Raw genomic sequence first — 23,440 nt, forward strand, 5'->3', positions numbered from 1 at the left:
ACCCTTTGGCAAAACTCCCTGGCTAACTGGTTTTCTCTTTCAGCTAGCTTTGACAGCCCTCTAAGGAAAGAAATCCAGCTCTTCTCTTAGATGGCAAGATGCATGGTAGGCCTCCCCTGCCCTCCTCTGTCCAATGGCATCCCTCTGAAGTTTTTGTGCTAAGTCACAGTAAAGTGGTAATGGAACTTTCATGAGGGGTCAGCCTCCAAATTTCAGATGGAAAGTTAGCACAAGATCTCTTCTACTCTCAGATCACCCTAAACTTATCTAGAAATTTGGGGTTAATCCAAAAAGTGTAGATGTGACACTATCTTCTTATTTTAGAAAAAGATTGATACTTATCTATCTCATTTCCCTCAAATAGCACTCATATCCCAACCCAGCCGAAAGAACTGTTAGAGAGTGATGAGGGAAGGGCTGGGGAACAGCAGATCTTTCCCAATTTACATGTGGATCAAGGCTCTTGTACTTAGAACAAAAACATTGGGCCACCTTGGTCCTCTAATTGTGCCATTCTGAGGCAACAGAGGACTTACACCCAAAGACCTGGATAGGGATGGTCATAGGACAAAAAGAAAAAAACTGTGAGGGGAAAACTAATACGTCACAATTTATATTACCACATTTGTAACTACTGACTTTCTAAATGCACTTGATCAAGAAAAAGGAGCACAAGCAAGAAAACTTTACAAGTACGTCTCTGTGGATTCCATCAGTTAATGGACTATATCAGTTAGCATCTGATGAGGAGACAGAAACCACACAGTAAGCCCAACAGGGAATGTTTCATAAAAAGAATTATTAACTATTACATGAATGCATGCTAAGTTGCTTCAGTCATGTCTGACTCTCTGAGACCCTATCGTCTGTAGCCCACTAGGCTTTTCAGTCCATGGGACTCTCTAGGCAAGAATACTGGAGTGGGTTGTCATGCCCTCCCCCAGGAGATCTTCTGGACTCAAGTACTGAACCCATGTCTCTTAATTCTTCTGCATTGACAGGTGGGTTCTTTACCACTAGCACCAACGATTACAGGTGGTTAACAATAAAGGGAGAAAAGGAACTAGCAGGAAAACCCCAGGACTTAGGGAGGGTAACCAAGGAAGGAAACTTGGAAGGGAAAGTGCCAGGAGCTACTTTCAAAGGTGAGATTCAGACCTCATTGACTTGCTTTTCGTTGCTTTTGTTATTATAATCATACAGAGTGGTCTGCCTCAGAGGATCCTGCTCCTCTGCCTGACTGTTAAAGTGCTTATGTTCAGGACCCTCTCCACCAGTGGGTGGCAGAAAAGAATAAATCAATACATCTCCTGCCCCAGGCTTGCCATTCTAGGAGATATTTGGAAGACTGATGGTTTTTTTAACTTTGTTTCTTCACTTCTCCCCATCTCTGTTCTATAAAAGGACCTGGCATCCAGACCCCGATAAGATGGTTATTTTGAGACATTAGTCTGTGATCTTCTTGGTCTTCTGGCTTTCCAAATAAAGTCATATTCCCGGCCTCAGAACCTCATCTCTCATATTCATTGGTCTGTTGTGTGGTGAGCAGAGTGAGCTTGGACTGGGTAACATTTGGGAGTGCCCACAGGAAACACATGGCCAGAGTGCAGGGGCTGAGGCAGGGTAGCTGCTGCCTGAGATGCCTGCAAGACTAACTGGGAATCTATCTGCGTGGATGCTACCAAAACTTGATAGAAGTGAACTCCACAGTATAATCATCCCTTAGTATCCTGGAGGATTGCTCCTGGGACCCCTCTGCTCACCTCTCCCTGGCAAGATACCAAAATTTGGAGATACTCAAGTCCCTTGTATAAAATGGCACAGTATCTGCATATAATGTCCACACATCCTCCTGTATACTTTAAACCATCTATAGATTACTTACAATTCAATGTAAATGCTGTGCAAATAGAAGTAAATACAATGTAAATGATACGTAAATAGTTGCCTGTGTACTGTAAATTCAAGTTTAGCTTCTTGGAATCTTTTTGATTTTTTAATATTTTTGATCTGCAGTTGGTTGAATCTGTGGATGTGGAACCCATGGATCCAGAGAGCCTAATGTATGTTCCTCCCCCAAGCACCTGTGGTATCAATGGAAGAACTACGGCATGAACAACAGAAGAAACCAATATACCAAAACAGGAAGAGAAGACCCTTCCTCCTTTAGTTTCCCTCCAGCGCCCTCTACTGACAATGTTTTACATGGCGCCAGTGGTGAAGGAGTAATCCTTAAAGAGTATATAGTTCCACCAACACCTAGGAGGCATGAAAGGTGAATTTGGAGTTGAGAGGCAGTATGTTGATAACTAACATGTGAGTGAGGTACCGCACTCATGTGATCAATTGGGTGTTTACAGTGGTCTGTAGAAGAGCAGTGATTGAGAGTCTGTTGGGTACTGGGCACTGTGGCATGTGCTAATGTATAATGAGGAACATGACAGACCAAAACATCTGTCCTCCTGAAGCTTGCATACGGGATGGAGACAGACAGAGATTGCCTAAAGTTAAATAAGTAAATAATCAAAAAATACAGATAACAATTGGTTCTATGATGAAAGTAAACAGAGGGCTATAATAGAAACTAAGAAGGGGTCCTTTTTAGAATGGGCTGACAGGGAAGACCTCTTTGAGGAGGTGACAACAATTATGAATAATTTTTAAAATAGGCAAAGGTCTCTTGTCTGGAGCACCCTTCAAGTTATTCTCTGCCTGTTATTATCTACTAAATAATATCTTTAAAACTATTTAACAACTCTGTAAATTGTAGATAATCAATGCAACACAAATGAATGTTCACTATAAATATGCAAGTGAATTTCATAGGATTTTGTTCTGTGAAAGTGAAATTGATTTCCCTCCAACCCTGCCTCTGTAACAGTGTTTTGCATATATTAAGCAAATTTACTTTTAGCATTTCTGATGGCCTATATATGTAACTGCTCTTTGGAATCTTTTTTATTCCATTGTAACATCTTACTGGTTCTCTCATTAATTAACAAGTGAAATCTTCAACATGTATTAATTTTACATTCATATGAGAGTCATAATTTACCTTTAAAAAATAACAATTTTGGGGGGAAGGCAAAGTGAGTAAAGGGGGTCAATTGTATGATGATGAATGGAAACTAAGTGGTAAGCATGCTATAATGCATAAAGAAGTCAAAATATAACATTGTACACCTGACACTTATATCATGTTATAAAACAATGATACTTCAGTTTTTAAGAAAAGATCCTTTAATACATTTAAATTCAAAGAGTCTAGTGCTGGGGTTCACTCAGCCCGGGGCCACCAGCCTAATATTCACAACACATCAAGACTGAATGATCTGATCACACTCTCCACTACTTCATTATTTGTGTGTTGATAACACATGCCCAGAATCACATCTACAAGATGGGGTCAAAGAAGAACACAGGCTTTTAGTTTAGAGGCTGATGCAGTTTGCAGTTTTATCAAGAGTGCTCATGAAGTCAAAGAGATACTGATTTTTCTAACACTGTTGGAAGTTAAAAGAACATTTAATAGGACTCTTTATAGGTATTTCTGAGCCCAAGATAGGGTTGTGCTTATAGAATCTTAGAATTTTAAAACAGTATAGAAAATTTAGAAATCATCTAGTTCAATCCCCCATCTTACATATGAATTAAGCTGGTCAGGAAAGCCCTAATGATTTGTTCAAGATCAACAACCAATTAACTGCAAGCTGAGATATAACCCAGCATTTTCCTTCTTAGTCCCATACTTGTTCAACCACCAGGAAGTTGGAGCCAACCAGACCTTCACAAGAGATTCCTGAAATGTTACCCATACCTTCTTTTCTTCACACATAAACACTCACTCTGAAAAAGAAAGGGAGAGGTGGTATCAGTGAGGGATAGTACGTGATAAGGAAAGAGCTTTGGGTTCAGATATAGTCATGGTTTTTCATCTGGTTTTACTACTTATTTGTATTTGAGCTTTAGCATCTTCATCTGCACAGTGAGCATAAACTATTATTAAATAATAATAAGTGGCCTTACTGGATTAATAATAACCTGTATAAAGTACCTGGAGTAGTAGATGCTCAATAAGTCACAGCTTTATTTTATTGAAGTATAATTGCTTTACAATGTGTTAGTTTCTGAAGTACAACAAAGTGAGTCAGCTGTATATATATATAATCCCTCCCTCTTGAACCCCACTCCCACCCACAACTCTCCACCTCAAAATCACGGCTTTTATTAAGTTGTTGCCAAAATATATTAAAATAATAATCTTGTTGTTCAGTTGCTAAGTCATGTCCAATTCTTTGTAATCTCCTGGACTGCAGCATGCCAGGCTTCCCTGTCCTTCACTATCTCCCAAAGTTTGCTCAAACTCATGTCCATTGAACTGGTGATACTATTTAACCATCTCATCCTCTGCAGCCCCCCTCTCCTCCTGCCCCCAATCCCTCCCAGCATCAGAGTCTTTTCCAATGAGTCAGCTCTTCACATCAGGTGGCCAAAGTACTGGAGTTTCAGCTTCAGCATCAGTCCTTCCAATGAATATTCAGGGTTGATGTCCTTTAGGATTGACTGAGCTCCTTGTAGTCCAAGGGCGTCTTGAGGGTCTTCTCTAGCACCACAATTCAAAAACATCAATTCTTTGGTGCTCAGCCTTCTTTGTGGTCTAACTCTCACATTTGTACATGACTGCTGGAAAAACCATAGCTTAGACTATACGGTTTTTTGTCAGCAAACTGATGTCTCTGCTTTTTAATATATTGTCTACGTTTATCATAGCTTTTCTTCCAAGGAGCAAGCGTCTTTTAATTTCATGGTTGCTGTCACCATCCGCAGTGATTTTGGAGCCCAAGAAAATAAAATGTCACTGCTTCCAGTTTTTCCTCTTCTATTTGCCATGACAATAGAAGGGACCAGATGCCATGCTATATAAACCCCTCACTCGTTGCAGAATGCATGGTTGACAGTACTGACATTTTCATAATTTAGTACTTTCCTGTGAAAATGAAAGTTACACACATACCCATATATAGTTGTCTGTTTGAAAAATCCATCTTTTTTGAATGGACAATCGGCAAACATAAACCAACTCCACCGAATCAATATTCTATCTTTCACTGTTTCATTTGACTGCTTGAAAATAATTCTTATGTCTTTAGACATATTCTGTTTATTTTCAAACTGCCTAAAATGAAACATGAAACATTGTATTTTTAAAAGTATGTTAGGCCCTGGAGTATGAGACAATCCAAGTGAAGGCATAGCTCTGTCTGCCACATCCTCTACAAAAGTGATCGGCCCCTTGGAGTGGTAATTAATCAAGGCTCACCCTCATTGATAAAAATAACTGTTTAATGCTTCATAGTGAACAACAGGCTTTCACATACTATATAATTTTAAATGTTCTTAGCAAACTGAAGAGAGGATGCTATGTCCTTCCTATGGCAACAAAAGCAGGGTTAGGAAAGACATCCAGACATACTGGCTCACTAGATGATGAAATTTATTTTGCTGCTGAATTAGTTTGCTAGAGCTGCTGTGGCAATGTACCACAAAATGAGTGGGTTAAAACAGCAGGAATTTATTGTCGCACAGTTCTGGAGGCTAGAAGTCTGAAATCAAAACGTTGGCAAGGCCATTCTCCCTCTGAAGATACTAGGGAAGGATCTGTTCCAGGCTACTCTCCTAGTTTCGAGTAGCCCTTAGTTTATGGCAGCCAAACTAAGATCATGGCATCTGGTCCCATTACTTCATGGGAAATAGAGGGGGAAACAGTGGAAACAGTGTCAGACTTTATTTTTTGGGCTCCAAAATTACTGCAGATGGTGACTGCAGCCATGAAATTAAAAGACGCTTACTCCTTGGAAGCAAAGTTATGACCAACATAGATAGCATATTCAAAAGCAGAGACATTACTTTGCCAACAAAAGTCCGTCTAGTCAAGGCTATGGTTTTTCCAGTGGTCATGTATGGATGTGAAAGTTGGACTGTGAAGAAGGCTGAGCGCCGAAGAATTGATGCTTTTGAGCTGTGGTGTTGGAGAAGACTCTTGAGAGTCCCTTGGACTGCAAGGAGATCCAACCAGTCCATTCTAAAGGAGATCAGTCCTGGGTGTTCATTGGAAGGACTGATACTAAAGCTGAAATTCCAATACTTTGGCCACCTCATGCGAAGAGTTGACTCTTTGGAAAAGACCCTGATACTGGGAGGGATTGGGGGCAGGAGGAGAAAGGGACGACAGAGGATGAGATGGCTGGATGGCATCACTGACTCGATAGACATGAGTTTGAGTGAACTCCGGGAGTTGGTGATGGACAGGGAGGCCTGGCGTGCTGCGATTCATGGGGTCGCAGAGAGTCAGACACGACTGAGTGACTGAACTGACTGAACTGAAGTCCAATCTTCATAAGGCCTCTCCCGAGTATGAGTCTGCTGTCTGCATCCAAATTTCCCCTTTTATAAGGACACTAGTCATTGGATTTGGTCCCTGAATGACCTCATCTTAATTTCATCATCTGCAAAGATCTTATTTCCAAATAAGGTCAAATTCACAGGTACTAGGGGTTACATGACTTTTAGAGGTACACAACTCGATTTGTAACAATTGCCATATCTTTCCTCCTTTTAGCCTTATCAAACACACTGGTGACAAACAACATTCATTCATTCATTCACTCACTCATTCATTCAATAAACATTTGACTGTGTAGGAATATAGTCCCTAGCTCAAAAGTCGGAGAAGGCAATGGCACCCCACTCCAGTACTCTTGCCTGGAAAATCCCATGGATGGACGAGCCTGGTGGGCTGCAGTCCATGGGGTCGCTGAGAGTCGGACACAACTGAGCGACTTCACTTTCACTCTTCACTTTCATGCATTGGAGAAGGCAATGGCAACCCACTCCAGTGTTCTTGCCTGGAGAATCCCAGGGACAGGGGAGCCTGGTGGGCTGCCGTCTATGGGGTCGCACAGAGTCGGACACGACTGAAGATACTTAGCAGCAGCAGCAGCAGCTCAAAGGTGTTGTAGTGAGCTGCAGATTCTAAACAGCATTTACAGAGCGAAAAATTGTACGTACAAAGGTTAGGAGACACATCGTGAACTTGAAGAGGGCTTTTCTCTTCTTCTCTCTGTGTACCTCCAGTACTTTGAATAGTGCCAGTTTCATTCAATAAGTGATTGTTGAATGAACGTAAAGTTATTGCAAGACTAAGGAACAGCGATTCCCTTGTAGTTCAGTCCCTAAAGAATCTGCCTGCAATGCAGGAGACCCAGGTTCGATTCCTGAGTGGGAAAGATCCCCCGGAGAAGGAAACGGTAACCCACTCCTTGCCTGGAGAATCCCATGAACAGAGGAGCCTGGCAGGCTACAGTCCATGGGGTCGCAAGAGTCGGACACGACTTAGTGACTAAACCAAGAACAGCAAGGCCTGAAGTTCACTGTCCTTAGAGGGGTAGGCAAAGTCCCCATCGCAAAAAGCCCTGTAAACCGCACTAGGTGTAAGAAAGGAAGGCTGACATGTTGACAACAGATAGTATTAAGGAATTCCAGGGATGCCTGGCACCACCCTCCGAATTAATCCTCTTCTCCAGAGCTCATACAAGGATCCAGTACCGCTAGGGCCACAAGAATGAGAAGGGAGCCAGCTCTATACACTCCTAAGTAGGGTTGGGTTCTCCAGCTAAAGCTGGATGGAAACACATGTTTTGGGCTCTAAGTCGATGTGGAGCCTCCTACTCTGCTCTTTCCACTCCATCCTGCCCTCACTCATTCCGCGCCGGATTCCCCCTCTGACTCCTGCAAGACACCGTGATGTCTCCACGCCTTCCGCTAACCCCGCGGGAGGAATCCCCGAGTGCGCTCCGGTTCGCCGGCCCCGCCCTCCTTGACTCCGAAACGCAGCAAGAGCGCACGCGCGCCCTCACGAGGCAGAGCGCCCTCGCGAGCTCCCCGCATCCCCGTGCTCATCCGGGTCTCAGCGAGTCTCAGCCAATGGTGGACGTTCACAGCCCCCGAGGGCGGGGCTAAGCCTTCCCTCACATGGGGCCTCGGCTCACTCTGGGCGCTTTCAGGCAACCGCGATTTGTTGGCCATGAAAAGGGACAGAAGCAAAGTGTCCAGCATCTGGGAGAGGACCGATGGATTTGACATGGAGCAGCTGCCGCCTCCTAGAAGCGACTGAAGTGCAAGCTGATTCCCCAGTCGGAGCGGCTGTAGTAAACACACTTCAGAAACGTGAGGTGCCGGTGGTCACGTGGGGAGTGCGCCCTCCAATGAGGAGCCGAAGGCGGGGCTGAAGCCGCTGACGCGGCGGTGGCGGCGGAGTCACCCGGGCAGCCTCGGGACGGGTCACCGGCCGGCAGCGGTCCAGCGGCCTCGACCACCGCCTTGCGTGCTCTGTCCTCACTTCTCTTACCCGGGCCGAGAGGCAGCGTGGCCGACAGTGACTGAATTCTCTCATCCTTGTCGGTGGCTCGCCTCAGGCGGGGCCGTCTGCTCCTCAGGGGCCGCCTCGGTGGGCGAGGTTTCCGTGCAGAGAACCTCCTGGGGCTGCCCGCGCCCGCGCGGGCCGTGGTGGAATCTCGGGCTTGTGGAACTCGGTCAGCCTCCGGAGGTCCGGGGACCTCGAAGTTATGCGTCTTTTCCAGTCGGTGGCGGCGGGTGCCGGCTCCTAAAGGGCGTCACACTGGGACTCCGCTGACTGGGCAACCTCCATTCATCTTCCAGCTGCGCCTCCAGCGCCCTCTCCCTCTCCAGTCCCCTCCTCGGACTCATCTTTTCCTTCCCCTCCTCTGCTTTCCTCACTCCTTGGGTGCGGCGATTCTCCTGCGTTCGGAGGTGTCGGTTATGAGCTGGACCCTCCTACCGTGAATTTCTCGGCGGAGGAGCACCGCGCTCCCCTCCCTCGCCCCCGGGATGGGGGTGAACGCCGTGCACTGGTTCCGAAAGGGGCTCAGGCTTCACGACAACCCCGCCCTGAAGGAGTGCATCCAGGGCGCCGACACCATCCGCTGCGTCTACATCCTCGACCCCTGGTTCGCCGGCTCCTCCAACGTGGGGATCAACAGGTGGCGGTGAGTCAAAATCCTGTGGGAAATTGATTTCGCTGTTTTAATGAATCAAGACTTTACATGCCATCAGCCAGACCTGAGAATTGAACTCTTGCACCGCCTTGCCCATACTGTTTTAATTATTGCAGGTGCTTTAAGTATTAAATAGAACGGACTTAATACTGAGGCGAGAGAGTTCCGGCAGCCAGAAACACCTTGGCCTTCAGGTGTGAGTTACGTGTCTCTGCGCTCGTAGGAATTCTTTCCCTGGATTTATGGAGAATTCTTAGTGGTGGAGTTAAAGAAACACCCTTCCAGTTCTCAGTGGCCCTTGTGTTGATTTCCTTGGCCTCTGTGGCATTTGGGATTGCGGTCTTTAGTGTTTACGTTTGTGTGTTAGTTAACTCATAGTATGGAGAAAATCATTCATTCAGTAGAGTCCCCTCCAAATCTAGTTTTCTTCCACCTTGAGGTTGCCAGAGGAAAAGCAAGGGAAACATTTCTTTGCTCAGCTCTTCCTCTCAACTCCTCCTTGTGGTTGGCTAGACAAAGCACAGTTTTTCTTTCTAGGCAAAGTATAATCCTTCCAGGATTTAGAACGCAGGAAGAAATCTTAGAGAAGCTTTATGATCTTTTCCTGAAATGCCAGGCCAGAGGATTATTAGGCCCCGTGGTGGACATGAAAGCATTCTTTCAACAGAGTATTGATCACCTACTGTATAGCAGGGCTTCCCTTGTGGCTCATCTGGTACAAAATCCCCCTGCAAAGCGGGAGACCTGGGTTCTATCCCTGGGTTGAGAAGATACCCTGGCAAGGGGAAAGGCTACCCACTCCAGTATAATGGCCTGGAGAAATCCATGGACTGTATAGTTTTTGGGGTCGCAAAGAGCCTGACACGACTGAGCGATTTCACTCACTATCACTCACAGCTACAGCTTTAAACACCAGGGATACAGTAATGAATGAAACAAATAGAAATTCTTGTACTTTTCTAGCACATGTCCCAGAATAGTAATGTAGTGATGATAAATGATGTGCGGAAATATAGCTTTTATGTGTACGAGGGAGTGGGATTGGAATCGGGAGTTTAAAATATGAAGTGAAGTGAAGTGAAGTGAAGTCACTTAGTCGTGTCTGACTCTTTGCGACCCCGTGGACTGTAGCCTACCAGGCTCCTCTGTCCATGGGCTTCTCCAGGCAAGAATACTGGAGTGGGTTACCATTTCCTTCCCCAGGGGATCTTACCAACCCAGGGATCAAACCCCGGTCTCCCACATTGGAGGCAGACGCGTTAACCTCTGAGCCACCAGGGAAGCGGGAAAAACTCAGAGAAAGGGACAGTTGAGCAAGATGATGAAAGAAGTAGATTACAAATATCTAGGGAAAAGCATTCCAGGGAGAAGGAACTGTAAGAAAAAGGGCCTGAGGTGGAATATGCTTAACCTTTGGAAGGAGCAGCAGAAGAAACCAATGTGACTGGAACAGAGTGAGAAGAATAGTAGTGTATGAGGTCAGAGATGTAACAGGGCCAGACTGAGTAGAGCTTTATAGGCAGTTGTCAAGATTTGGGCCTTTACTCAGACGAAAATGGGAATAATTTTAAGATTATGAGCAGAAAAGTCATGTGATTTGACTGAAGGTTTTTTTTTTTTTTTAAACTTCTCTGGCTGTGGTTCTGAGAACAGACCAAAATTGTGGGGTGGAGGTGGACAGGAAGCAATAAGACAGGTTAGGAGTCAATTGCATTCATCCAGGTGAGATATGATAATGACTTGGACCATAGTGATTGTGGTGGACATAGGCAGAAGAAGTCAAGTGCTGAGTATATTTTGAAGGCAGAATTCACAGTATTTATTGACAGATCTGGTGTGAGAGAAAGAGAAGGAATTAGGAATAATTTCAAAATTTGAGAAACTAGAAGGGTGAAACTGATCTTTGCTAAGTGGTCAGTTGAAGAAGCCATTGAGAAGGTGATTTGAGTTTTCTTTTGAACTTGGTTAGTATGAGATATTTATTATGCATCCAAGTGGAGAAAGCAGATAGATAGGTCTAGAGTTAAGGTTAGAGATCATGGCAGGAGGCATAAATTAGAGATTCATCACTTTATAGGTAACATTTAAAACTATTAATCCATTCATTCATTGACCAAATACATGGTATGCATCTACTACGTGCTAGACACTTTTAGGTGCAGGGCATTTAAACAGAATAGCTAAAAAATCTGTGCTGTGTTGAAGCTACATTCTAATAGAGCCATGAGACTATATGAAAACATTATGTAAATTTGTGTAGGTAGAAAAGAACTGAGCCCTGGGTACTTGAATGTGTTTAAATTGTGAACCTGTGGAAGAAGTAGCATAGGAGTTTGAGAAAAAACATCTGGTAAGATAAGAAAACCTGAAGATAATGGTGTCATAGAAGCCAAGTAAAGAAGGAGAGCGGCTCAAAGAAAATGTTTGACCTTTGTCAAGTTGCTCGTCATGTGAGATGAGGACTGAAAATTAAAAATCATATTTAGCATTTTGAGATCATAATCTTGACTAAAGTGGTTTCAGTAGTGTCAGGCTCAAAAGCCTTTTTGGACTGGCTTGAGAGAGGCGGAGAGGAGAGAAGGTGGGGATAACTCACATAGATAGCTCTTTTAAGTTTTCCATTGAAGGGGGATCAGAGAAATGGTGTAGAAGAAGGTGAACTCAAGAGAAGATTTTTTTTTTTAAGATGAGAGAAATTACAGGATATTTGTGTTCTCATGGAAATAAAACAGCAACTGTATATAAAACATTTTCATTAGCAGAATTGGTGTCATCATTGATTCTGGAAAAAGATAATACTGTTATATATTCTAATCTATTCATATCTTAACAATAATATAGTAATAAGTCTCTCTTCATAAAATTGTTAGGAGAATTAAATTAGTTAAAAGATGTAAAATGCTTAAAATGTGAGTGGTACTAGGAAGTGCTTATTTGCTGTTTACTCTTAAATTGAAAGTCTTAGGTAAATAGTATCTACTTAAATGCCTACAGTCAGTTTCTTCTAGAGTACTTCATAAGTTTATGACAACTAGTCTATTGAGTCCTGTAAATTAGGGGTTGTGTATTACTTAACTTTGTACACCCAACAACTCATATTGCTAACTAGTGAGTGAAATAAAACTGATAAGTATAGGAATCCCTTGGATAGCAAGGAGATCCAACCAGTCCATCCTAAAGGAAATCAGTCCTGAATATTCATTGGAAGGACTGATGCTGAAGCTGAAACTCCAAATACTTTGGCCACCTGATGTGAAGAACTGACTCATTGAAAAAGACCCTGATGCTGGGAAAGATTGAAGGCTTGAAGGGAAGGGGATGACAGAGGATGAGATGGTTGGATGGCATCACCGACTCAATGGACACGAGTTTGGGTAAACTTTGGGAGTTGGTGATGGACAGGGAGGCCTGGCATGCTGCAGTCGATGGGGTTGCAAAGAGTCAGACACGACTGAGCGATTGAACTGAACTGAGAGGAATCCCATATTTTCCTTTTTAAAAAGGATTTTTTTTCACTACTAAATATTGCCCTTGATGAGTAATAGATAGGTAAAGATGTAAATAATGAATAGAGACAGACTTTCTTCCACTGATGACTATATAAAAAGGAGGGACAGAATTTTAGACTTTTCTCTCAGCATCAGATTCATTGCTTTCATATAGTGGTAACTCAGTTACTGTTTGTTAATGAAATGACATCCTGGAGTCAATAGTTTTATGTTTAAACAACTTTGCTACCTTACTTATTGACCATAGAATAAGGTGCAAACTCCTTAACTTGGCATTCAGGCTATCTTGTGGGTTTTGGTCTTCTTTCCTTTGTATCATTTCCTTTAAGTAACAAAATTTCCTAGATTTTTGGATTTAACAGAAAAACAGATTTTAAAAATCTATTTTGCATATAAGAAAATTAACAAAATTATCTTTTGATGTTGCTGTAATTTCATTTAAAAAAGGTACTTTCTAAAGCAACTAGAGAAAGGACAAGTAAAACCCAAAGTTAGCAGAAGTAATAAAATCATAAAGATCAGAAATAAATGAAATAGAGACCAAGAAAACAATAGAAAAGATCAATGAAACTAAAAGGTAGTATGTTGAAAAGATAAACAAAATTAACAAACATTTAGCCAGACTCACAGTATATTAAAAAGCAGAGACATCACTCTGCTGACAGAGGTCCGTATAGTCAAAGCTATGGGTCTTTCAGTAGGCATGTACAGGTGTGAGATTTGGACCATAAAGAAGGCTGAGTGCTGAAGAATTGATGCTTTCAAATTGTGGTGCTGGAGAAGACTCTTCAGAATCCCTTGGACTGCAAGGAGATCAAGCAGTCAATCCTAAAGGAAATCAACCCTGACTATTCATTAGAAGGACTGATGCTGAAGCTGAAGCTCCAATACTTTAGCTATATGACGTGAAGAGCTGACCCTGATGCTGGGAAAGATTGGGGGCTGGAGGAGAAGGGAGTGACAGAGGATGAGATGGTTGGGTGGTATCACCAACTCAATGGACATGAGTTTGAGCAAGCCTGGTGTGTTGCAGTCCATGGGTTGCAAAGAGCCGGACACGACTGAACGACTAAACAGCAACAACAAACCAGACTCATCAAGAAAAAAAGGGAGCGGGTGCAAATCAGTAAAGTTAGAAATGAAAAAGAAGACATTACACCACAAAAGTACAAAAGACTGTAAGAGATTACTACAAGCAACTGTGTGCCAATAAAATGAACAGCCTAGAAGAAATGAGCAAATTCTTAGTAAGGTGCGAATCTCCCAAGACTGAACCAGGAAGAAATAGAAAGTACAGCAGAACAAGTTATAAGTACTGAAATTCAGTCATTGATTAAATAACTCCCAATAAATAAAAGTCAAGGACCAGATGGCTTCACAGGCAAATTCTACCCAACATTCAGAGAAGAGTTAACACTTATCTTTCTGAAACAAATCCAAAAATCTAGAAGAAACTCATCCAAACTCATTCTGTGAAGCCACCATCACCCTAATATCAATCAGAAAAAGGCACCACCCCCAAAAAAAGAAAATTATAGGCCAGTATCACTGATGAACATGGATGGAAAAATCATCAACAAAAGACTATTAAGCTGAATCCAACAAAACATTAAAAGGATCATACACCATGATCAAGTGGAGTTTATCCAGGAATGAATAGATTTTTCAATATCCACAAATCAATCAGTTTGATACACCACATCAACAAATTGAAGAATAAAAACCATATGATCATCTCAGAAGATGTAGAAAAAGCTTTTGATAAAATTCACCATCCATTTATAATAAAATCCCCCAGAAAGTGGGCATAGAAGGAAAATACCTCAACATACTAAAGGCCGTATATAACAGACTCACAGATAGCATGTTGTTGTTGTTCAGTTGCCCAGTCGTGTCTGATTCTTTGCAACCCCATGGACTGCAGCACGTCAGGCCTCCCTGTCCTTCTAGCATACTCAGTGGTAAAAAGCTGCTTTTCCTCTAAGACTAGGAACAAAACAAGTATGTCCACTCTCACCACCCTTATTCAACATAGTTTTGATGACACAAACAGATGTACTTAATGGTCTTTTTGTTTCCATACAAATGTAAAAATTTTTATTCTAGTTCTGTGATAAATGCTATTAGTAATTTGATAGGGATTGCACTGAATCTGTAGAGTGCCTTGGGCAATATACTTGTTTTGACAGTGTTGATTCTTTCAACCCAAGGATACAGTAAATCTTTCCATCTGTTGGTGTCATCTTTGATTTCTTTCATCAGCATCTTATAGTTTTTGGAGTACATGTCTTTTGCCCCCTTAAGTCAGTTTATTCCTGGGTATTTTATTATTTTTGATGCAATAGTAAATTTGATTGCTTTCTTAATTTCTCTTTCTGCTCTTTTGTTGTTAGTATATGAAAATGCAATAGATTTCTATGCATGAATTTTATATCCTGCAACTTTTATCCTATTCATTGATCAGCTCTAGCAGTTTTCTGGTAGTGTCTTTAGGATCTTCTAATTTGAAAAGTTACATGAATCTAGTGCTCATAGCAACACTGTTTACAGTTGCCAAAATATGGAAGCAACCTAAGTGTTCATCAGCAGCTGAATAGATAAAAATGGATAAAGAAGATGTGGTACATGGTGTGTATATACACACACAAAATTGAATACTATTCAGCCATTAAAAATTCAGAAAATTTGGTGTTTGCAATAACATAGACAGACTTGGAGGGTATTACATTAAATGAAATGTCAGACAGAAAGAAATGCTATATGATATCAGTTATATATGGAATCTAAAAAATACAACAGAGTAGTGAATATAACAAAAAATAAACAGAATCACAGATATAGATAACAAAATAGTGTTTACTAGTAGGAAGGGAGAGGAGGAGGTAACAACTATTGAGTGTAAGGTACACTGCGAGGATGTATTGTACAACATGGAGAAAATAGTATTTTGTAATGATTGTAAATGGAGTGTAACCTTTAAAAATTGTATAAAATAAAGTAAATGCCTTAAAAATCCCAATTTCTTTATCTGTACTCTATTTTATAAACTTCGCTCTTATTTTTTTAGCCATATTATTGTCATGCAGAAGAACCCAAATGAACTTTGGCCAACTCAGTATAATTGACAAATTTGAAACTGTATATATTTAAGATATACAATATGATATTTTGATATATGTATACATCATGAAGCTCATTTTTGATTATTCTGTTTCACCTTGTATTTAACCCTGTCCTCTTTTTAAGTTGCTTCCAAACAACATTTAAACACGCTTAAAACCAAATTCTACAAAAAGATAAAGAAATAACAACAAAAAAACAAACAGGAACAAAACCTACCCTTGACATTCCTCTCCTGAAGCTTTATTTCTCAATTCCTTTATAGCCACACTTCCTGAACAAGAATGTCTAACACAAGCCAGTCTAATAATGGCTGACTCCATATCTTTATCTCCTGTTCAACCTTGAACCCACTCTAAACTTGGTTTCACTCCCACCTTCACCAAAACTGTTTTCATTCAAAGGATACTTTAAAACTTCATTCCTGGACTTTTTAATTTTTGACACATTTGACCATACCACCCTGTTCTTCCTTCTGCTTTGGTTAGAGGACTCTCCTGTGTTTATTTTTCTGCCAGAGTTGTTAGCAACCTTCCTTTACTTCCGTTTCTCTCTTTTCAACCCTTAAGTGCTCCTTAAATCTGTAGTCTCTACCCTCTTTTCATCATTTTGAGGTAATCTTCTCTCTTCATAAAGTCGGTTACCATCTATATGCTCAGAATTCACAAATTAGTATCCTCAGCCCAGATCTCTCACCTGATCCCCAGATATGTATCCAATATAATATTTCCTCCATATTTGAATCTTATGGAGGGTTTATTACCCTAAACTCAATTTGCTGAAAACCAAGTTCATCTTTTCCCTTACCTCTTTCTCAAAAACAAAAATCCCAAACTGACTTTTCTTGTGTTTCCTATCTTCATAAATAACATTGCCATTTGCCTAGTTGCTCATACAGTTTACATTGCCAGAAGAAATATCAGTAACCTCAGATATGCAGATGACACCACCCTTATGGAAGAAAGTGAAGAGAAACTAAAAAGCCTCTTGATGAAAGTGGAGAGTGAAAAAGTTGGCTTAAAGCTCAACATTCAGAAAACGAAGATCATGGCATCTGATCCCATCACTTCATGGGAAATAGATGTGGAAACAGTGTCAGACTTTATTTTTGGGGGCTCCAAAATCACTGCAGATGGTGATTTCAGCCATGAAATTAAAAGACACTTACTCCTTGGAAGCAAAGTTATGACCAATATAGATAGCATATTCAAAAGCAGAGACATTACTTTGCCAACAAAGGTCCGTCTAGTCAAGGCTATGGTTTTTCCAGTGGTCATGTATGGATGTGAGAGTTGGACTGTGAAGAAGGCTGAGCACCGAAGAATTGATGCTTTTGAACTGTGGTGTTGGAGAAGACTCTTGAGAGTCCCTTGGACTGCAAGGAGATCCAACCAGTCCATTCTGAAGGAGATCAGCCCTGGGATTTCTTTGGAAGGAATGATGCTAAAGCTGAAACTCCAGTACTTTGACCACCTCATGCGAAGAGTTGACTCATTGGAAAAGACTCTGATGCTGGTAGGGATTGGGGGCAGGAGGAGAAGGGGACGACGGAGGATGAGATGGCTGGATGGCATCACTGACTCGATGGATGTGAGTCTGAGTGAACTCCAGGAGTTGGTGATGGACAGGGAGGCCTGGCATGCTGCAATTCATGGGGTTGCAAAGAGTCAAACACGACTGAGTAACTGAACTGAACTGAATTGTGTATTAATTTATTCAACAAATAAATGTGTGTTCCTACTGTGTGCCAGGCTTCCCTGGTAGCTCAGTTGGTAAGGAACCTGCCTGCAATGCAGAAGGCCCCGGTTCGATTCCTAGGTTGGGAACATCTGCTAGAGAAGGGATAGGCTACCCACTCCAGTATTCTTGCGCTTCTCTGGCTCAGCTGGTAAAGAATCTGCCTGCAATGCAGGAGACCTGGGTTCAGTCCCTGTATTGGGAAGATCCCCTGGAGAAGGGAATGGCTACCCACTCCAGTATTCTGGCCTGGAGAATTCTATGGACTGTATAGTCCATGGGGTTGCAAAGAGTCAGACACACTGAGTGACTTTCACTTTCACTATATGCCAATCACTTTGCTAATTTATCTGGATAAAATGGTAGTCAACAGATAAATTCTCTGTCTTCAGGGTGTTTACAACGTAGGAGGGATATATTCAGAAATAATCACAGAAATACATTTTTCTGTCTCCATTGCCACTTTAGTCTATACTACTATCTTTTTGCATAGATTTTTCATAGTTTATAAATTATTGTTTGCTCTTCTCTGATTCCTCCTTTACACAACAACCAGAGTAAACTTAAAATTGCCAATATGATCATGTCCTTTACTAATTTTAAACCTTCGATGACATTTATTTACCTTTACATAAAGGTTCAAATGGGGCTTCCCTAGTAGCTCAGCTGATAAAGAATCTGCCTACAGTGCGGGAGACCTGGGTTTGATCCCTGGGTTGGGAATGAAAGGTTGTTGTTGAATCACGCGAATACACCAGGATTCTTGGCCCCTGGAGGAGAAGAATTCAATCCGGGGCCAGAGACGAGGCTTGATCACTCAGAGCTTTTGTGTAATAAAGTTTTATTAAAGTATAAAGGAGATAGAGAAAGCTTCTGACATAGGCATCAGAAGGGGGCAAAAAGAGTACCCGCTTGCTAGTGTTAACAATAAAGTTATATAATCCAAAGAATATCTGGAGGTTGTAAAGACCTCATCAGACCTTCTCCCATAATTTACATTTTAAGATAACACTGTCCTCAGGCAAGATACATCCTTGTAAAGACCAGGTCTACTCCCATAATTAACATTTTAAGATAACAGAAGGTTTAATCCAAAGACTGTCCTCAGGCAGGATACATTATTGTTATATAATCCTAAGGAATGTAGAGAAGGAAAAAAAAGTTTGTCCTTTCTTCCTCCTTGAGAATTCCAGACCCCTCTCTCCTTGGGAACCCCTAGACTCCTTATCATCCTGCCTAGGAAATGACTCTCTCATTTATAGAATGAGAACGACGCCCCTTTTCCCTAGGCAACGTAATTCTCCTAAAAGAAAAGGGGGGAATGAGAGAGTCATTTCCTAGGCAGGTTGGTAGGAAATCTAGGGGTCCCCAAGGGGAGAGGGGTCTCCAAATGGAGGAAATAGCCTGCAAGTGTCAGACATTTTTATCTCTCTTAAGCGGCAGGAGGAAACAAACTAACAATATTTTTTTCCTTCTCTATACAAATTTAAAGGGAGGTTTCTCTTAAAATACTGTGTTGCCATAATGACACCTGGTTTCGCCTGAAGTTAGCTATTCTTGAGCCTAGAGATAACCAATGCCTTTTTCTTATGGAAATGCTTGTCTTAAGCTATGCTAATGTACTATGCCTTTACCCCAAACTCTGTCTCCAAGTTGGTTCCGCCTCTTGGCCCAGAACCTACTTGACAAACCAGTATGTTATACTCAGATACTGTTCCCCTAATCTATGTAAATGAAACTATTTGTATGGTGGTTTGCCCTTCTTTAAGATTCAAGTTAATCATTTTATGGCCCCAAATAAACCATTTGGTGCCAAGATTATCCCAAAATGCATCTTATGGGTGAGGGGCCTGGTGCTATTCTGAATTTTAAGACATTCCTTTCTTTCATTAACAGACTGCTAGTGACTATATAACATCCAGCTGAAGACTAGCAGGGGGGTACTCTTTCTGCCCCCTTCTGATGCCTATGTCAGAAGCTTTCTCTATCTCCTTTATACTTTAATAAAACTTTATTACACGAAAGCTCTGAGCGATCAAGCCTCGTCCCTGGCCCCGGATTGAATTCTTCTCCTCCAGGGGCCAAGAATCACGGTGTATTCGCGTGATTCAACAACAACCTTTCAGGAAGATCACCTGGAGGAGGACATGGCAACTCACTCCACTATTCTTTCCTGGAAAAATCTCAAGAACGGAGGAACCTGGTGGGCAACAGTCCATGGGGTCGCAAAGAGTCAGACACGACTAAGTGACTAAGCACACACAAAGGTTGAAAAAGCCATAGCATGGTTTAAAATCTCTGTGTAATCTGGTCTTCTGCTTCATTTCCCAGCCTCTAGGGATTGCTTCACTGAGGCATTTGAAGCCTTGAAGTAGGAGATGGATTTTATTAAACAGAGGAAAGAGGGACGGGAACTCCAGACTGAGGAAATAACATAAGGGAAGGTTCTATATTTTGATACTGGTGAGAAGGTTGATGTAACTGAATCATATGGGTGCATAAAAAGATAGGTGTTATTTAGTATTCTTTTGGTTCAATGCTTTAGATGGTTGCCTTACTCAAATGGGCTTAAGCAGAAAGAGGGTTTATTGCCAAGTGTAATTGAATGATCCAAGGGAAATTGGCTTCATACATGGCTTGATGCTAGGGCTCAGAAGGGCTGAAGTCTCAGCATCTCCAAATTTTACTTATTCTACATTGGCTTTTCAGGCAATCTGTCCTCTGGTGGTAAAATATAGCAATAACAATAGCAGATATAGAGTAAAAAAGCATTTGCATCTGCCCCCAAAGTGGCAGCAAAAGTCTGTGGCACTTCAGTGGCTCTGTTTGGGCCAGTTCTGAATCAATCATTGTGAACCTGATATCTGAGCTGAAGTTGTATGCCTCAGCTTGACTGAGCTGAAGTAGAATAAGTAGGAAGTAGGTGGATGCCCTAAAACAACAGAGGTCTATTATATGAAAACTCAGATCAGAAAGTAGGACCAAGTCAGAAAAACTTTGACTCCGTTTAGGGAAATATAACTTTGGCATCTGAGTGAAGGATGGAGGAAAGAGACCCAAAAACAGTGTGGAAACTTTATCAGCAGTTCAGTTGAAAGATAATACAGACTTGAATTAGGGAAAGGGCTGTAAGCAAGGGGAAGGTTGAAAGAGAATAACTGTAGAGTTGCAATAGACAGTTTAGGTGACTGTCTGTAAAAGGCAGTTTTCATAGTGGAGTGTGAGGCAGAGAGTAGAATATAAGATTCTCATGTTATATGCCTCTTTGACAATTAGACATTAATTAAGTTAGAGAACACAGGCATATATCATATTTAGATGATCTATCTAAATATGTATCACCTAAGCTCATGATGAATTTGATGTGCTGCTAAGGTACCAGCATGGGAAATGGAGAAAATAGAAGTTCAACTTTGGGGATCACAGACGTTAGAGCTGTGGTCATGGGAATAATTCCTATACAATTAACAGGTTAAGCATAACTGATGATACTGGATGGAATCAGACCCATCAGTACCTTGAAGAATGCTGTATTTAAGATGAATAGGAACTGGTGAGACTGAAGAAAATCAGAGAAGTCAGGAGAATGATGTATCATGGAAACCAAAGGTGGTAAGAATTTTCCTTCATTGTGCTAAAGAAGGCAGGTTAGAATGAGTTTTGACAGTTACGCAAGAAAAATTTGTCAAAGACTTGAAAATGGGCAGAAGAAATTACTGTGTATCTGAATGCCCTAGATGACTGTGTATCTGAATGGGCATTGGACTCTCTAGGACCTAGAGGGCCCTCTAAGAATTATATTACTTTGATTTAGAGATATGTATTTTTGTCCTTGGTTGACTAGACTGTTTTACAACTCTGCAAAAAGGGGCAAAAGTTAAGTTGTAGAAAACCAATAATGGAACAAACGTTTCCTACCCGTACCAGTGCAGTTATTTCTGTTCATGCCATGCAAATGAATTTCATAGACTGGACAATATAAACCTCTGAGAGTCAGATTCTCATTTGAACCAGATTTAATATCTTAGTGGTTGCTTCATTTATTAATGAGTTAAATAAAACCTTTCTCATATTCATTTCATGTCTGTATGAGAGTCTACTGCAAGGAGATTAAACCAGTCAATCCTAATGGAAATCAATCCTGGATATTTATTGGAAGATGTGATGCTGAAGCTGAAGCTCCAGTACTTTGGCCACCTGATGCAAAGAACTGATTGATTGGAAAAGACCCTGGTGCAGGGAAAGATTGAGGGCAGGAGGAGAAGGGGACAGTGAGGATGCGATGGTTGGATGGCATCACTGACTCAAGGGAGGGTCATGAGTTTGAGCAAGCTCCAGGAGATGGTGAAGGAGAGGGAAGCCTGGCGTGCTACAGTCCATGGGGTTGCAAAGAGTCGGACACAACTGAGTGACTGAATAATGAGAGTCATGATTTGACCATTTTGCAAATTATATTTTAACTGTTACAAAGGCCTTTGGTAGACTTGGAGAAAGCAGCTTTAGTGTAGTTGTAAGGACAGATATCAGACTGTGTAGGATGTTACAGAAAGTGTGTATGTGTGTGTCTGGCTGGTGTATGGGAGGATGGTGATATTTGAGGGACTGGTGGAGAGAGTTTTTATGGGAGAAGTAAGACAAGCTGAAGCCCTGGGTATTTTTTGGAAGGAATGATGCTAAAGCTGAAACTCCAGTACTTTGGCCACCTCATGCGAAGAGTTGACTCATTAGAAAAGACTCTGATGCTGGGGGAGAGGATTGAGGGCAGGAGGAAAAGGGGACGACAGAGGATGAGATGGCTGGATGGCATCACCGACTCGATGGACATGAGTTTGAGTGACTCCGGGAGTTGGTCAGGGAGGCCTGGCGTGCTGCGATTCATGGGGTCGCAAAGAGTCAGACACGACTCTGACTCTCAGCGACTGAACTTAACTGAACTGGCAGGGCACAAAGATGAAGGTCATAATTTTTTCCCATAAAGAAACTTTCATACCACTCAAGGACAAATAATTAGAATATAGGATGTTAAATAGGACTTCTGTAGAAATATTCTGAAATATCTGGAACTCCTCCTCTCTCAAACCAGTATTTCCCTTCCTCCTCCCTCCCATATATTCCCCTTCACCACCTCTATCCTAATCCCTCCTCCCCTCTACCAGGGTTGTCTCTCTTCTGTGCTAAGATTATCCTAATATGAAGAGGGAGGTACTAAAAAATAAAAGCCTTCTTATCTGTTATCATTGTCTTTGAAAAAGACAAGTATAAAAAAATAGCATAAATATACATTATTTTGACAGCTTTTGATGTGGAGTGAAATTCTAGGTCTCAATTCTCTCTCTTCTTTATCTTCATTTGCTCCTTAGGTGATTTAACCTAGTCACATGCTTGAATACTTCGTGCATGTCCTACCCTGACCTCTATCTTGAATTACAGACCTAGGTATCCAGTTGTTTTACTCAGATTTCAAATAAGCATCTTAAACTTAATTTTGCCTCCCTCTCTACCACCTTCCATGGTTTCTCTGTGTCACATATGGCAACATCCACCTCATTGCTCTGCAAAAACCTAGGAACCATCTTACCTTCATTAGTTTTTTCCCACTCACAACCCTGTCTCTAGTCTTTCTGAAATTATTATGGCTTTTCCTTCAAAATCCCATATTCATTCAAATTTCACACTTCCACTGCCATCATACTTTCCAGGTCACCAATATTTCTTGCAGGATTACTGCAGTAACCTCCTAACTTCTCTACTTCCATCTTTATACCTTCTTTCTCAGTCTGTTCTGAGTGGAAGCCAGAGTAGTAGTTTTAAAAAACCTTAATCAGATTAGGTCATTCCTATGCTCTAAAGCCTCCAGTTGACTTCCAGGGTATTAACAGTTTTGCTTCTCTGTCTTTCAGTCACTAAGTCGTGTCTGCCAGGCTTCCCTGTCCTTCACTATCTCCCAGAGTTTCCCCATCTGTTTGCCAAGCAGTGATGGGACTGGATGCCATGATCTTA

The 23,440-nt window shown here is 41.6% G+C and overlaps 1 protein-coding gene across 3 annotated transcripts in view; it reads left to right on the forward strand.

Moving 5' to 3' along the window:
- The first annotated feature begins 8,240 nt into the window (after positions 1-8,240).
- CRY1 (cryptochrome circadian regulator 1) overlaps positions 8,241-23,440 on the forward strand; it is a 95,582-nt gene continuing 80,382 nt past the window's right edge. For all 3 annotated transcript variants that reach the window (XM_044941394.2, XM_044941393.2, XM_006069566.4), the window contains exon 1: positions 8,241-9,065. In XM_044941394.2, the coding sequence (XP_044797329.2) occupies positions 8,908-9,065 (158 nt within the window). In that variant the 5' untranslated portion in view covers positions 8,241-8,907. The remainder of the gene's footprint in view (positions 9,066-23,440) is intronic.

This window comes from Bubalus bubalis, chromosome 4 (assembly GCF_019923935.1).
Source record: "Bubalus bubalis isolate 160015118507 breed Murrah chromosome 4, NDDB_SH_1, whole genome shotgun sequence".
Classification (NCBI taxonomy): Eukaryota; Metazoa; Chordata; class Mammalia; order Artiodactyla; family Bovidae; genus Bubalus; species Bubalus bubalis.